This window comes from Tiliqua scincoides, chromosome 1, assembly GCF_035046505.1.
Source record: "Tiliqua scincoides isolate rTilSci1 chromosome 1, rTilSci1.hap2, whole genome shotgun sequence".
NCBI lineage: Eukaryota > Metazoa > Chordata > Lepidosauria > Squamata > Scincidae > Tiliqua > Tiliqua scincoides.
The window spans coordinates 149104804-149120577 of NC_089821.1; the positions used below are offsets into that span (position 1 = coordinate 149104804).

General features: G+C 43.3%; 1 protein-coding gene across 3 annotated transcripts in view; it reads left to right on the top strand.

The window, feature by feature from the left end:
* Positions 1 to 861: 861 nt before the first annotated feature.
* GPCPD1 (glycerophosphocholine phosphodiesterase 1) overlaps positions 862 to 15774 on the top strand; it is a 46910-nt gene continuing 31997 nt past the window's right edge. For 2 of the 3 annotated variants that reach the window (XM_066610937.1, XM_066610988.1), the window contains exons 1-4: positions 862 to 1097; positions 10622 to 10702; positions 12248 to 12344; positions 14617 to 14701. In XM_066610937.1, the coding sequence (XP_066467034.1) occupies positions 10654 to 10702; positions 12248 to 12344; positions 14617 to 14701 (231 nt within the window). In that variant the 5' untranslated portion in view covers positions 862 to 1097; positions 10622 to 10653. Of the gene's footprint in view, positions 1098 to 6232; positions 6254 to 10621; positions 10703 to 12247; positions 12345 to 14616; positions 14702 to 15774 lie in introns of those variants that run through there. The other variant, XM_066610948.1, reaches the window with a different exon arrangement.

The following is a 15774-nucleotide window of genomic DNA, read 5'->3' on the forward strand; positions in this document are numbered from 1 at the left end:
CCAAGGGCTACCAGTCACCCATGCCAAACACTCGGCCAGGGAGGTAGCACCCCAGCATGCCTTGCATGCAGGTGACTGGTGGCCAACTGACCTGTGCTAGTCCTGGCTTGGAGACAGCCTTTGTGCAGAGCCCATCTGCATGGTCAGGCAAGGAAGCTTTGCCCATGCCACTGATTTTGGGATTGGTACAGCTGCATGTGCCATTTATAAAGTGCCCCATTGACTGTAATGGGACTTGCTTCTGAGCAGGCAGGCATAGGCTGGGGCTCTGAGGCTGCCATCCTCTCCACACTTTCCTGGGAGTGAGCCCCATTGACTCTAATGTGGCTTACTTCTGAGTAGACAGGCATAGGCTGGGGCTCTGAGGCTGCCATCCTCTCCACACTTTCCTGGGAGTGAGCCCCATTGACTCTAATGGGGCTTACTTCTGAGTAGACAGGCAGAGGCTGGGGCTCTGAGGCTGCCATCCTCTCCACACTTTCCTGGGAGTGAGCCCCATTGACTCTAATGTGGCTTACTTCTGAGTAGACAGGCAGAGGCTGGGGCTCTGAGGCTGCCATCCTAGCCACACTTTCCTAGGAGTAAGCCCCATTCGCTATAATGGGACTTGCTTCTGAGGAGACAGGCAGAGGCTGGGGCTGCTGATCCCACTGACATCAACGGGGTGACTCCTGCCTAGAGGCACTAAGAGGACTGTCAGTCAGTCCTCTCCCCGCCCCCTCCCTCACTGCCAAGGCCCCGCTTTCGAGGAAACCTGCCCCTCCCTCGGCCGGCCCGTTTCCCCTCCCCCTCGTTCCATCCTTCCGAACGCCGCGTTCTGATTGGTGGCGCCCTGTCACGTGCCGCCGGTCCCCACTCGTTTCCTCTCGCCGCCCGGCAGCGGCGGCTTCGGCCGGGCGGCTGTAACCGGTTTGGGGCTGTCGGGGAGGGAGAGGCGCCGGCTGGCAGGCAGCCTGTCATCCTCCGCGCCGCCAGTTGTGGGTCGCCGACGCTGCCGCCGGTCGCGGGGAAGGAAGCGCCTGAGGGGGGAGAGGGCGAGCGCCGCCGTCAGAACGAGCCTCGCTCCGTCCCTCCCTCCCTCCCTCCCTCCCGGCCAGGTTCGTCACAAAGCCGGCTGAGGAGCCCGCGCGGGCGGGGGGCGAAGAGCCGCGGGGCGCGGGCGAAGGGGGGTCCCTGTGGGGCGCCGCCCTGAGGATGCTGCGGGATGAGCCGCCGCTCTGCTCTGCTCTGCTTCCCGCCCCCTCCAGCAGCACCTTCCCCACTGCAGGCGGGGGCTTCCTTCTGCTGCAGCCCTAGTCCTTACTCTTCCCTAGGAGTAAGTCCCACTGAGCTCAGTGCGGCTCACTTCTGAGTAGGCGGCATGCATAGGGTTGGGCTGCAAAACCACAACCCTGGGGTAGAGCGGAAATCCTATACGTGCACCTTTTGTGGAGGGTGACACCCCATAAACTAAGAGCCCCATCCTGTTCATGTCTACTCAGAAGTAAGTCCCATTAGAGTCTATTGTGGGGCTTACTCCCAGGTAAGTGTTGGGTAGGATGGAAGCCTCAGAGCCCAGTCCTATGCCTGTCTACTCAGAAGTAAGTCCCATTCTAGTCAATGGGGCTTACTCGCAGGTAAGTGTGGATAGGATTGCAGCCAAAGGGACTTACTTCTGAGTGGATGTGCATAGGGTTGTGTGCTATAGCGAGACTGGCTCTGTGTTCAAAGTGTGTGTGTGTGTGGTAGGTTTTTAACCCCATGTTTTGCCTTTCCTTAAGAATCCTGAACTGTGCAAGGTGGTTCTCTCTGCCCCCCACCCTACTTTTAATGTCAAATTGTGTGAGTGTGTGAGTGAGTGAGAGAGAGAGAGAGAGAGATTGTGTGTGCTTGTGCCTATGAGAGAGAGTATGTTTGTGTGTGCCTGTGAAAGAGACTGTATAATCCAAGGCCACTTGCCCAATAATCTTAATAGTTCAGTGGGAATCTGAAGCTGGCTTCTTCTGGTCAGCTCTATCCCATATTCTTCTACTTTTCAAACTGTGAGACGTAGATTGCCTTTAATCTACCCCTGTATGATGCAACATTGTTTAAGTTGTTTTCAGCATGTGTTCCTCTTTCTCTTTTGTCAAGAACAATCAGATGCAAAAGAGGATACAGTATTAACAGCAGTGCAGATGATGGAATTTCAGCAGGTGCAGCTTGCTATGCAGGGTGACAGACCCTGCACTTGATGAAATCACCTTTACTATACAACTGTTGGGAACACATGAGCCTTGTCCTCCTTAGCACTGGTAGCTCCCTCTTTCTGTTTTGTTTAGTCATGCCACTGGGTCCACCGTCTTATAAACTAGCACCATCACAGTGGTGCATAGTTTTTCTTCTCCACTGCCTTTTTATAAAGAAATGGTTGGTGTTACTCGGAGAAGGGACACAATCTAACTTATAAAGCACAGCAGGTGGGGCAAGCAGTGGTAGATTCTGTCTTGCTGGCACTCCCATCTTCTCCTCTTCCTTCCCAGAGGCAGTTGAGGTGTGTGTGTGTGTTGCAGGGGACAAAGGGCAGTATTGACTAGATTCAATGCCAGTTATAACTTAATAGCACAGGTCTTCAGTTAAGCTGTTGGTTTGCAGTGGAGTTGTGAGACAAGTGAGAGCAGGATTCAGCAAGATAAGTGATTGTTCTCTTCCACACTTCCTGCTTTGTAGAACAGGTGCCCCCTTACCCTCCCTATTTTAAACTCTGTAGTAGGTTTCTGTGGAAAGTTGTATGCCCTGTTTGAAAATCTTATCTTTCTTTTTAATCTCACTGAAGTCTCAAGTGGGTGCTTGTATGATTGAATGCCCCCACCCTGAAAAGGATTCCTGTAAATGGAAGACAGCAAGGAGGAAAGCTAGGTTAAATTCCTTCGCCCTGACATGTCAGCTTTCTGTGTGGTGAGAAACTTTTTGGTATGGAAAAGTGTGCAGTCAGTTAAATTCTCGCTTGCACTTTGGATCAGCCCAGACAGAATGAACACCTTGTGAGAACTAGACCTTTGCAGTGCAATCCTCAGTATGCTTTCGCAGAAGCAAACATAGTTGAATTGGGCTTACACCCAAGGTAGTGTGTGTAGGATTGCATCCCTCAGCCTTTCTCTGGAACCTGATGTGCAAAACAAGCAAGTGCTTCTTTACCAGTGGTTTGTTAGATTCCTTTGTTTCTTGTTCAGCAGAATCCTATTGGACAGGTACTTGGTTGATTCATAGTGTTCTTGGTTAATCTGGTCACTCTCTGACCTGTAGAGGAAGGAGGCAAAACAGACAAGAGGTGTGGCTCTTATTTTGATTCCTTTGTCCCTGTGCTGGGAAGCACGAAGCACGTGGTTGAGTATGATGGATCCTGATATAGAGCTGGGAGAAGAAAGAACAACTTTAGTGCTTAATTATTTGTGCTTGCCCTTGGTTATAGCTGTGCAGATGAGGGTAGGAAAGAAATGCGTTAAAGATATTTCCACATTATGTAATGTATATTATGATAAAGAGAGTCTTGTGTTGCTATAGCCAGCTGATATGGAACAACTGACTGGGGAAGAACGCAACCTCTTTGAGAGCCTTTTAAGATGGTGCTTATATTATGGTCAAATTCTTAGGAACAGTATTTATTACCTAACATATGAGAACAAGCATTTCAGAAGCGAACAGCATTTTAAAAAATCGAATCCATTAAGTGGAGTGCTCTGGGTAGGTTCCTTTTCTGTACTGTAGGAAAACTACATTACACTGTTTGTTTGTACTTAAGGTAATCTCTAGTGAAATCTAATACTATAGTTTTGGTGTGCCCAACTTCTAACCTTGTGTTCATTTTGATACGTTTCACTTCTGTGGCCAGATACTATTGCATTAATAGTAGGCCATTGGGGTTTATTGCCTTAATTATGGTGTTTGCTCTGTGTTATGCATGCTTCAGTTCCAATGATTTTTAAACAGAATTACATTGGCTCAGGATCATGGAACTTGAGCATAAATACAAATTTCAGAATAGCTGGCATATTCTGTTAATGGAAATATAGAAGATCCAGTTATAAACCAATGTATAATCATATATTCCTAATGCCAGCAATGCAAACAGTTCATTGGACAATCAATTTGAAGCAATTGTATGCTAACTTTTGTTAGTAACTATTCAAATTGCTGTAACTCCTTGAGCATTTGAAGCATCTGTTTTAAAAGGACAGATAGGTCTCAACATGACTTAAGGCCTTAGACCAGGAGTGTCAAACATAAGGCCCAGGGGCCGGATGCGGCCCGCAGAAGCATTTTATACGGCCCTCATGCTCTCAGCTGCTGAGCAATGCTGAGGTGTTACTGCTGTAAGGGCAGCCCACTTGAAAACTGGGCTCTCTTATACCTTGAAATATGATCAAGATTTGTGTATTTTCTCTTCTGTCATTTGCAGCTGATGAGTTCTTAAGTGAGAAAAAGTGCCTATTTTTGGTTATGAACTGTTTAATGACATCACTTTCTGCCTAATGTCATCACTTTTGGCCCTCAGCAGTATCATGAATGCTGTTCGGCCCTGGTATGAAACGAGTTTGACACCCCTGCCTTAGACCATGTGTACATTTACCTTATCCTGGAAAAATTAAACTAGGATTTTTTTTCTAATCCATTGCTCATTTGCTTATCTTTTCTCTAAAACCAATGAAATGGCTAAGAGAGGCTTGCAGCAATGTATGGCAATTATGTTTTTCCATACAAAACATAACTAGTTAGTAAGTTGTGGTGCCAATTAATTTCCTCTGTAATGTGTCTCTGCAGCAGTACCTTGGTTTTAGTTTGCCACCTTCCTATGGTTTTGTGGTTTTTATTATGGTTTTATTTTTTGGCTTTATATATTGTATATTTTAGTTTGGAATTGTAAACTGCCTTGGGCATGTACTCTGGCATGGGAAAGGTAGGGTATAAATCATTTAAATAAAAATATAGTTTTTCAGCTGTAACTGCTCTACTTGCAATGGCATCTGAAATAAGGACAGGCAACTGGAGATGGGGAGGAGGCAAATCTGACCGCTGGAGACTTTCTTCTAATTCCCACTGTAGTTCCTGATTCCAAGGACCAGTTCACTTGCCTTCACTACTATATTATGCATCTCAAACGTCTTCCCAAATTGAGACACAGGCAAAAGGTCCTTTAACCTTTTTCTGTACTGTAAACAAAATTAGAAACTTTATCAGGATGCTCCACTTATTATGCATTTTGGTTGCTCACTTTCATGAGCATGTCAAGACACAGGCAAGTAGAGAGCAGTTGAAGTAACTAAAGAAGGGATTGATCATAGTGTCTGTTGCTGTGTGTGTTGGGTAGGAAGGCATCATAGACAAGTTCATTGTCTATGTCTTGGCTCAAATGGTTTTGTATCAATAAATGGAGTCAGTGTTGCTGGGCCCTCAGCCCTTGCTCAAAATATGGCCCTTGTTAATTGCTGACTAGGGAGCTAGACTACTGTATGAGCACCTTAATCCTAAATACGCTTAAAGTGCAATCCTGTGCACATTTACTCAGAAGTCCCACTATGTTCAATGGGGCTTGCTCCCAAGTAAGTGTACAAAGGATTGCAGCCTTAGATCATACCCCATCAAGTGAAGGGCTTAAGGTCACTTCCTGTTGGTACTTAAGACATACTTTATGAAACATTTTTTCCCAATTAGATGTAAAATTCAATCTAAGACTTCTGATCAGAAGGGCTTTAAAGTGGAAAAAAACACAACAGCTTATTTCTGGTTTATAAGATGCATTCTATCTCTTATGCAATACTATGTGTGCCTGCCACCCAAACTTGAGCAGACAGTGATACTGCAATGCAGTACTGGAGCTGGAGAACACTCTGATTTTTTTTTCCTGTCAAAGCAAGGAGGAATGAGAGTAGATTAAAAATGCAACATTCTCAAGGCTGCTTTCACAACTGCGGTAGAACTCTAGTCACATGACTTCAGCAAAATGAAAGTTTATGGAAGTTATGTAATTTCAGATGCCACTTTCATTTAAATAGTTTGTTCTAGTTTTAATGCACAATTTGTATCTAATTTTCCCCCTTCTCCCACATAACTGTGCTCAGTCCCTCAATGTTGCTCACTTCCCACTTTGTGTTGTGGTGTTTCAATATCTTTTTGCTTAAAATTAGGGAATACTGTATAGAAGTGCAGAGTGTAATTGAAATCAATATTTTTTCTGTCCCTGCCAGAGGAAGGTACCAGGAGAGACCAGGCTTACCAAAGAAAGTAGCATCTGATGGTTAGTGCACATGCACCTCTTCCTGCTCTCCACTTTCTCTTTACCAGGTTAGCAGCTGAATTAGGAGGGAAACTGGTAGTTCTGTCTGTTTCCACAATTCCAGGCTACAGAGATCAGGCAGAGGGAAAATCTAGGGAAAATTCCCTTCCAGAAGATCACAAGACTCCAGGGGTTCTTAATAAAAAAGCAAATTTCAGTAGTGCCCATGAGCAATCATGACTCATGACAACCCACTAACAACCCACTGATTCATGACAATCCACTGTATTACCCATGAATCTGAATTAGACAGATGGACTCAAATTAATATATATAAACATTGAAAAGAAAAATAATTAAACAAAATGGGGGTGGAAACAGTACAAACAAGTTAATGGAAAATGTCTGAGCTCAGCTGGATGGACACAAAGAAAAAGCTTGCCCAAATGGGTACAATAAGTAGTAACCCCAGCAGAAGAAAGTGGAGTGCAACTCAAGAGCAAGCTCACAAGAATGAAAGGAACCAACAATACAAAATTAATTCCCTGAATGCATCTAGCTAGGGTTAGAGTCCCTTTCACTAGCAACTTACATTACACCAGGAATCCTGGCCCCTTACTGGAAAGTAAGTGGTTGTGCTTCCTGCAAACCAATATGACGAGGGTTGCCCAGAAAGTAATGCACCACATTTTTTTTTCTTCAACAATTATTTATTGAACACAATGAAACTTACACACAAGAAAGAATGATGTTTCTTCTACACTCCCTATTTTTCCACGTAATCTCCGTCCAGTTCTATGGCCTTCCTCCAGCGAGACACAAGGGCATGTATGCCCTGTCGGTACCACTCCTTGTCCTGGCCACGAAGCCATTTCTGCACTGTGCGAATCACCTCTTCGTCATCCTCAAAATGTCTTCCGCGAATGGCATCCTTTAATGGCCCAAACAAGAGGAAGTCTGAGGGAGCTAGGTCAGGGCTGTAGGGTGTATGGGGTAACACAGTCCAACCCTGTTTAGTGATGTGTTCCGAAGTCCTCAAACTTGTGTGAGGCCGAGCATTATCATGTTGAATCAAACATTCACCTGGGTTGTTATGGCGCCGAAGTCGCTGGAAGCGCTTCTTGAGTTTGGTTAATGTCTTCACATAAGCTTCAGAATTAATGGTGCTGCCTCTTGGCATCACATCAATGAGTATGACGCCCTCACAGTCCCAAAACACAGTGATCATGACCTTACTGGCGGAAGCAGTTGCTTTGAATTTTTTCTTTTGTGGAGATTGAGGATGACGCCATTCCATCGACTGTCGTTTTGTTTCGGGCTCAAAATGGTGAACGCAGGTTTCATCACCTGTCACAATCCTGGACAAGAACGCTTCCCCCTCATCTTCAAAACGTTTCAGCAACTCAGAAGAAATGTTTTTTCTGGGAGTTTTGTGGTCCACCGTAAGCGCAGAACCCATCATGCACACACTTTTGAGTAATCAAGAGCACGGATGATTGCATCCACACTTCCTTTGCTGATTGACAGCTTCAGCGCCAACTGCCTAGTCGTTATGTGTCGGTCCTCGCGAATGAGCACATCAGCAAGCTGTGTCTTGTCAGGTGTGACAGTTGTGGATGGCCGCCCCGAATGCTGCATATCTTGGAGCTCTGCCGAACTGCCTTCTAATGGCCTCACCCTCTGTGCCCAGCGACTAACCGTACTTCTGTAGACTGCAGATTCTCCATAAACTGTACACAAACGTTTGTGAATGTTCCCAACAGTTTCTTTCTCCGCAGTGAGAAATTCAATGACAACACGCTGCTTGTAACGTACGTCACTTACAGATGACAGTTTTCAAAACACTGCTGCAGCTACGCTATCTGTCTGAAGAAACCAAAAATTTGTGTGCGCACTCCTGAAAATTCAAATAATGTATATCTAAAGTTTCGCATTCGAACCATTACTGTAGGCTGAGAAAAAAAATGTGGCGCATTACTTTCTGGGCGACCCTCGTAGATTCCAGAGCAGACCTAGCAGAAACACACATGAGCATCCCTGTGTTTTAAATTAATCTAAATTTGCTGCCAGAGAATTGCCTGACTGGAGGAGAGGAGCCCATCTGGCCATTCTGTCCCACCCCTTTACTTAGACAAACATGTCTTGCTGCCCAGTTGGTAGGTACATGTCACAATTAGTAGGTGGCTTGGCTACTCCAGCCACAAAGGATTCTCAATCTACAAAAGCACATAGCTTGGTGATAATGGCATTTCAAACAAAGGCTGCTGCAGGAATATTCCCTAGCAACCTTTTAGGCTGCTGAGCCAGCACAGAGCTTCTGGAGGATTGGTTAGTGTCCAAAAATGAGGAAAATTAGGCAATGGGAAATGGGACACTTATAATCCCTTCTGTGCTTTATGAGACATTTTGTCCTGTCATGTATATCTGCATGCATCTTGAAATTATGCAAGGAGAAGAACATGAAAAATGTACTGTATTTTCTTCAGCATAAGAGCTGCTTCTGAATGCCATCAAAGCCCAGTGTGATTTCAGTCCCTGTTCTTCTCCCAAGTTTGGTCCTAAAGTGAAATGTTGGAGGCTTGTTCTGGATCATGCTCTGGTTTAGCTGTGATGACCCCTCATCAGGTAGATTGACAATGATTTTATAGAAAGAAAAGAAGGTACAGAGTATTTGATAATTGTAGCAAACTCATCAATAAACGTAGATTTGGAATTTATGGTTAGTGACCTTGGATGCAAACCAGAAGCGAGTCATGATTGCTATTTTTAGAAATTCAGAGACTTGGGGAGCCTTGCAGAGGAATCCGGGTTCTCTGCACCCTCTAGGAGACTCATGCGGCCACTGGTAAATACTAACCTCCCCCATTTGTCCCTGGCAATGACACAATCCTGTCAATTGTGTTGCTGCCTTTGCCCATCCCCCACAACAACTTATGGTGGTTCCCAAACTTTTGCCGAGTTTGGGAACTGCTACGTTAAGAGTTTTGTTATTCAAACCATAAATGAGAAGATTAAAATGTGGTCATATTTTGCTCAGCTTTAAGTGATAATGATCAGCGAGTTTATCTTGTTGCTCTCCCCTAAAGTTAAATATATTTGTTTTTGCTCGAAAAAACAAGTGGCACAATCTAAGCAGACAGTTGCTCAGATTTCTCCATTGACATCAATGGAACATGACAATGAAATCAGTAAGCGTTGAGAATATTGAAAATTGGATGCCACCCTATAAGCATTGTTAGCTCACACATCTGTATTGGATAGTATAATGGTAATACCAAAATGATTTTGAGAAGGAATAATTTGAATGCAAATTATTGTTGTTACAGTTCTGTTAAGTGGTCACACTACTTTTGCTTTAGTGCAACACAATTACATGGCTTTTTTGTTATGGAGAAAATTTGCTATAGGACCGGATAAGGTGTAAACCTGGAAGATCAGGTTCAAATCTCTGCTCAACCATGAAGCTTCTTAGGTGACTTTGGGCCAGTCACTCTCAGTCTCGCTTACCTCACAGGGTTGTTGTAAGGACAAAAGCAGTGAAGTAACTATGTACATTGCCCAGAGCTTCTTGGAAAAAGGGTGGTATAAAAATTTGAAAAATATACAGCTGAAGAGAGATACATGCTGTGTGTATATACAGTGGGCCCTTTTTATCCATGGGTTTGGCACCCATGAATTTGACCGAACACAGGTGCTGACCCGAAACTGGAGGGCCTCACATGATCTCTTGGACGCAACCGAAAGTGCCTTCTTGTTGCATTGAGGAGGTGTTCTGAGGTCTCATAAAGCCTGCTGTTGGCTTCTGACAGCCACTTCTGTTTTTTAGGCCTTGCAGATTTCATTATCTGGATATTGGTATTTGTGGAAGGGGGCATCTGGGCACAGATCCCCTAAGGATACTGAGCGTCAACTGTGTATACACAGTAAATAAGGGAGCATGAAAATGCACAAATGCAAGACAAAGGTAAAAGTTGTGATGTCTTCCTTTATAATGTGAGAATTTAATATATTGATTTTAAGGTGCTGTGTTGGTCAAGAACAAGTTAGGGAAGAATTTGGCACAATGAATGTATGTTTATTTTTGCCTGATGTATCTTGTATTTGATCATGTACAAACCAATGGTGATTAAACCACTTATCCTCAAGAAGTTCATGGTAGAGGTGTTACTGAAAACACAAGCTATCAACTACTACTCTGCTATGTGTAGCATTTCTTTAGTTTCTGAGACTTCCTTAAAACTTGCTTAGAACTTGATGAGCAGCAATATTACCTTTCCAGTCAATGTATGTACTGTATAACTAACTAAAATTAATATACCAGCTCTCAAGATTCATACTGGATTAGGGTAGTGTTAACTGAAATATAATGCCTGTTTTCTTCTTCCACAGGCTAGAGTTGCCACTGAACAGTATTCACAATCATGTCGCCCTGTCGGGTTACTTTTCAAGTGAGAGGATCAACTCCACCAGGTACACTATTTGATATTGCTGTCATGTAATTCATGTAATGTCAGAATTCTGAGGCAAAGGATTCAATCAGCCTCATGACTGGGTCAGTCCTGCTTAATGTGTAAGATTGGACTCTGGCATTAATGGACAGGCCACATAAGTGTTGTAGCTTTGAAAATGAAGTTGCTGCTAGTCCCACACCTTGCAAACATTTATTTTGATAAAAAGGAATGGGTGTTGAAATGCAAGTTGGGTTGATGATACGTGAGACCATTATGAGCAAGGTCCAAATTCTTAGATATGGTTCAGGCTTGACTTATGGTATGGTTAGGTTTCTACCCTCAGTTCCAAGCTTCACTGCTGTTTTCAGCCCCATGGTATTTTCTTTTCCATCCTTCAGATATTCTTTTTACTAGGTACTTTGTCTCTTTGGTTCTCTTAGCACACCTTCTCTTCCTCTCTTGCTGTTCCTGCTGCTCTTTCCCACCCAGTGCTGGTTGTTGTGGGCCTTGGGGTAAAGTTCAGCATTGGACTCTCATGGCACTTCTCACCCACCACTGATAGCATGTTGGGTGCTACCACTGCCAGCAGCACAAAGTGATTGCAGGTGTCCTCAGCCAGTGTTTGATCTTGCAGCCCTCATTCCCACTGCCTATTTTGTTTGTTTTGCCAACAATGTAGTTTCTCCATTTCTAGATCATTGGGAAGACTTTTCTGCCACCGAAACTAGTCTTACATCACTGTCATAATAGTTTGCTACTGATCCTCTATACTCAGCAGATACCATGCTCTGGAATATTATATAACTTAACAAGCCCAACTGGTGGCAGATAAGGTGGTGGTGTTAGTGACTCAAATAACTGGAGTTGGCTGTTTTTAGCCTAGTATGTGTGACCTTCTGTATATCGATATTTGCAAGGCTACTAATATATGAATGTGTTGTACATACATTCCTTTAAGGCACACTATGATCTGAATGGAATATCAGCATGCCTTTGACTTTAGCATATCAGTGTATCCCTCGCTCTTCTTTCCTCCACCCCTGTTGGATTCATGTGGTGCCACATGACTCCATCAAGTTGTTTAGGTCAGTCTTTTTACATTCCAAAAACAAATCATCAGCCTCTTGTAATTGCCACTGATGCTTCATTACTACAGAACAACCTGTGTTAGAGTGTTCTAATTAAATTGCAAATCTTGGTTTACAAATTTGGGGTGCTGGAGAAATCTGCAAACAGAAAGTTGCATATTCCAGACCTTCTGCAGACAACATTTTATTGCCCCACCATCTAATAGGGTGATGAAACTATGGCCGTAAGAAAGTAAAATGGAGACATTGCCTGTGAATTTGTCTTGTCTAAAGTTTTGTGACAACCACACAGTTATATAGGCAAGGGCAGGCACGTGTGCGCCATCTTCTGCCAGTATAGGACTTTTCTTTGTATATCACTTTGAGTGTTTTTAATAGAAAAACAGTCTAGAAGTTCTGAAATCTGAACTCTGAAACATTGGTTATGTTTGAAAGCTCTTTTGTGCCCTTTATAATGAATATATTGATCTTCCTAGGAGAAGTTTTGGCCATATGTGGAAGCTGCAGTTCTTTGGGAAGCTGGGATCCTCGAGGTTCAGTAATCCTTCAGCCAGAGGATGATGCTGGTGATGTGTACGTTTCTTTTATTAATAAGTATAAAAATGCACAGCCTTATCCAGACACACTGCAAGAATGACTACCCAGTTCATGTTTTGTTACAGTGGGCCCTTGGTATCCATGGGAGATCTGTTCATGACCCCTGCAGATACTGAAATCCACAGATGCTGAAATCTGTGGGGGCGGACAGGGTCATGGTGCTGCAATAACTTAGAGGCTGCACCTCTGAAGCTTCCTCCAAGGGCCTCTTGGATGCAACCAGAAACCACTTCCTGTTGCATCCAGGAAGTTGCTGGCATGGACTAGAGGTGGCTTCCATTTGCATCTGAGAAGCGTACAATCTTCCCACACCTCAGAATACCTCCCTGTTGTGACCAGAAGTCACCAGTATGGATCAGTTGTGGCCTCCAGTTGTGTTCAGCAGGCCCCTCCAAAGCATGGGCTCAGCATCTTCTGATACTAAACCTGCAGATAGGAGGGTTGTTGTTCTTTTCCTCAACAGCAGAAGACCTCATTTTAGAAAACAAACAGTAGTTCTGACATTTCTAGCAATATTGCTTGCTGCATACTTGGATCCTGCTTAAGGCCTTTGTATTGCTTATATTTGGCTTGGTGTGCCCATGATAAAAAAATTTTTCCTGAATCATCTGCATGGCTCCTATTTAAAATGTCAAAATGGTGTCTTTATTGGGTTCATTCCATACCACACACCCTTCCACTATGTTTTTTTATTTGTTTGTGAATCTTTAAAGAAGCATGCTCACTTTGATCTAACAAGGAGCTTTCTTTGCGTGGAAACAATCTCACATATGCATAAAGACCCACATGTTCCAGTTAGCTTTTGGTGAATGGGTGCTGTAGGATAACATGGTGGTTCCCTGGTTTTGTTGCTTGATTTCTTAGCGTAATGTGTGTGTTTTAAACATGTTAAATATTTTTTAATTTATAATTGCACTTTATTGTTGACTGTCTTAGTTGGTAAAGTGGGATATAAAATAAGAAGTCCATGGGGGGGGGGGGGAAGAGAATGAGGTTAAAATAGAAATGCCTCTTTCCTAGTAGCTTCATGTTGTTCATGCAGCTCTGACCTTAATTCAGTGGTTCAAAAACACAACTGTATCCTCCACATTCATTTTTGTACACTTTTCCTCTTTTCTTTCCTCTCCCTCATCATCTGTTTACTGGAGGATGGAAGCTGGTAGAGCTCCATGGGCTCTGCTGCTCTTGTGGATGTTTGAATTAAGTCAATTATTATTTCCAGTGTGTAGCAAAACCAGCACTTTTACTTCTTTGAGCCACTAACTGTCCTGTGAGGTATTGACTCCATGATCCAGAGTGCAGCACAGTACAGGTCCAGCCTATTTATACACGGATTTGACTTAACACTAATGGCCCCTGCAAATGAGAAGGAATGTGCTGATCCCTGGAGAAGGGGAAAAATGTACTCCTTTAAAATCGGTTTTTAAAACTGAACAGTCCTTTAACAATAGCCTCCTTAATGAAAGAGAGAGAGAGAGAGGGCAGCTGGCTGACAATCCATCAATCCTTCTCTCTCCAGCGGCCCCTCCCTTCCCCCCCCCCCCAGCATTGGTTGGAGGAGGACTGATTTATGGATTGTCTTCTTAATGACTCTTATCTTAGAGTCAAAAGGTCAGCAAGGCTGTTTTTCAATCACTGGAGCAAAGAAACTTTGTTTTTTAAATTGATTTGCTATAGTGCCATCCACATAGTTTTTTGCCATCCACATGAACTCGAATAAGAATAGTCTCAGCCTGTATACTCCACGCAGGCTGTTGATTTTCTTTTTCCAGCCAGGCAGCCCCCTGTGCCACTTGAGACTTGACACAAGATCGAAGATCAAGAATGTGTATATGTGTATGCCTGTGTACACTCGCTTGCTTTTTTCCCTTTGAAGCTTTTGGATTGGTGGTTCCATCTAGTTCTCCTTTTGGGAAACTGGTTGCACATAGTGTTTTCATAATATGTTAGTGTGCTGGTTTCTGAATATTCTGCTAAGAAAACTGTATGTTAGTATTCCACACAAAGTTTTTTTTGTGGATATGTCATGCAGTTGATTTTTAAATGACCTCCAGTGTTATATAAAATGGTCCTTTGAAGCAATTCAGGAAGGAAAAAGTTTTAAAAGTTCCACTATATTTGCCTGTAACTTTGTGCATGCACCTGAAAGTGTTCTTGAGCTCACAGCCGGTGTTCTTCTTAAGCATATGTTCTTGTTTGTTGTTCATCCAATATTTTTTCATAAAATGATCTCAAACATTTTTTTCAGTCTGTTATGGAAAACAACTGTTGACCTTCCTAGAGGAGATCTTATTCGCTATCGATACTTTCAAGGGACTTTTTTAGAACCGCAGGTATGTATACATAAGCACCAGTATTTCTTGTAGACTAGTTCTGAGTTCTTAATAGTATGCATTTGGGAACAGTCTACAATATACAGTAGTCAACTGTTTTGATACATTTTTCTTCAGTTCTCCTGGTGCCAAACTGTATTTTGCTTCAAAAAATGTTCCCAACATGGAGAGCATATATGTAAGCATGAAACCCATGTGAAGATCACAGTGCATGTACTTGGATGTCACAACTGGTCACTGCTTTCCAGCACATGTACTTAAATAAAAGGCACATGTATAGCAGATGCATGCAGTGATCTGTACATCTTAGTTTTTCCTACATGTGTGCTTTGTACAACTTATGAAGCTCCATTTATATCAAGCTTAAATTATATTTAAAATTATGTGTAGGGCTTTAAATTTAAATGGAAATCTTAAATGGGGCACAGGCACTTAATGTGCTAAGCATCACAAGTTCGTAGAAGTTAGGTTGCCATTCTACTTAGCCTGTGACTTCAGTGTATTAAATGGCTTTGCAACACAGTAGAAATTGATGAAAGCACATGGGCTTTGAAAGGCAAGAAATGCAATAAGCTTAGACTCTTGCCACAGTTTTGTTATCTGTGTGCATTCTAATTTGTTAGAAGTCTAAAGCATTGGTCTGCAAATGGGAAATTGCTGTGTCCCAAAAAAGCCCTCCCTGTCCCCAATGGCGGTTACTGTTCTGCCACAGTGATGTGTGACTTTCAAGCTGATCTGGGCACAGGGTTGCAGAATGGTGAGTGCTGCTTGGGGGGGGGGGCAGGCTTTTTTCGGAGTCCCGGATCTGGCCTGCGGGCCAGGGTTTGGAGAGACCTAATCTAAAGTATGGGAGAACACAACCTAGTGTTAAACTTATTTGCTATAATAAGACAATTCCTTTGTAATACATGCAGACTTCACAGTATGTATTGGTGAGTGTGTTTCCTTTGAGTAGGTGCTCTGTATCGTGCACACTGTAAGTACCGTGTGATGCAGGGGCTTCTATGGTAAGTATCAATTTTATGGCTTAGCACAGAGCAGGCATTTGTAAAGTACCTTTTTGATAGCCAACA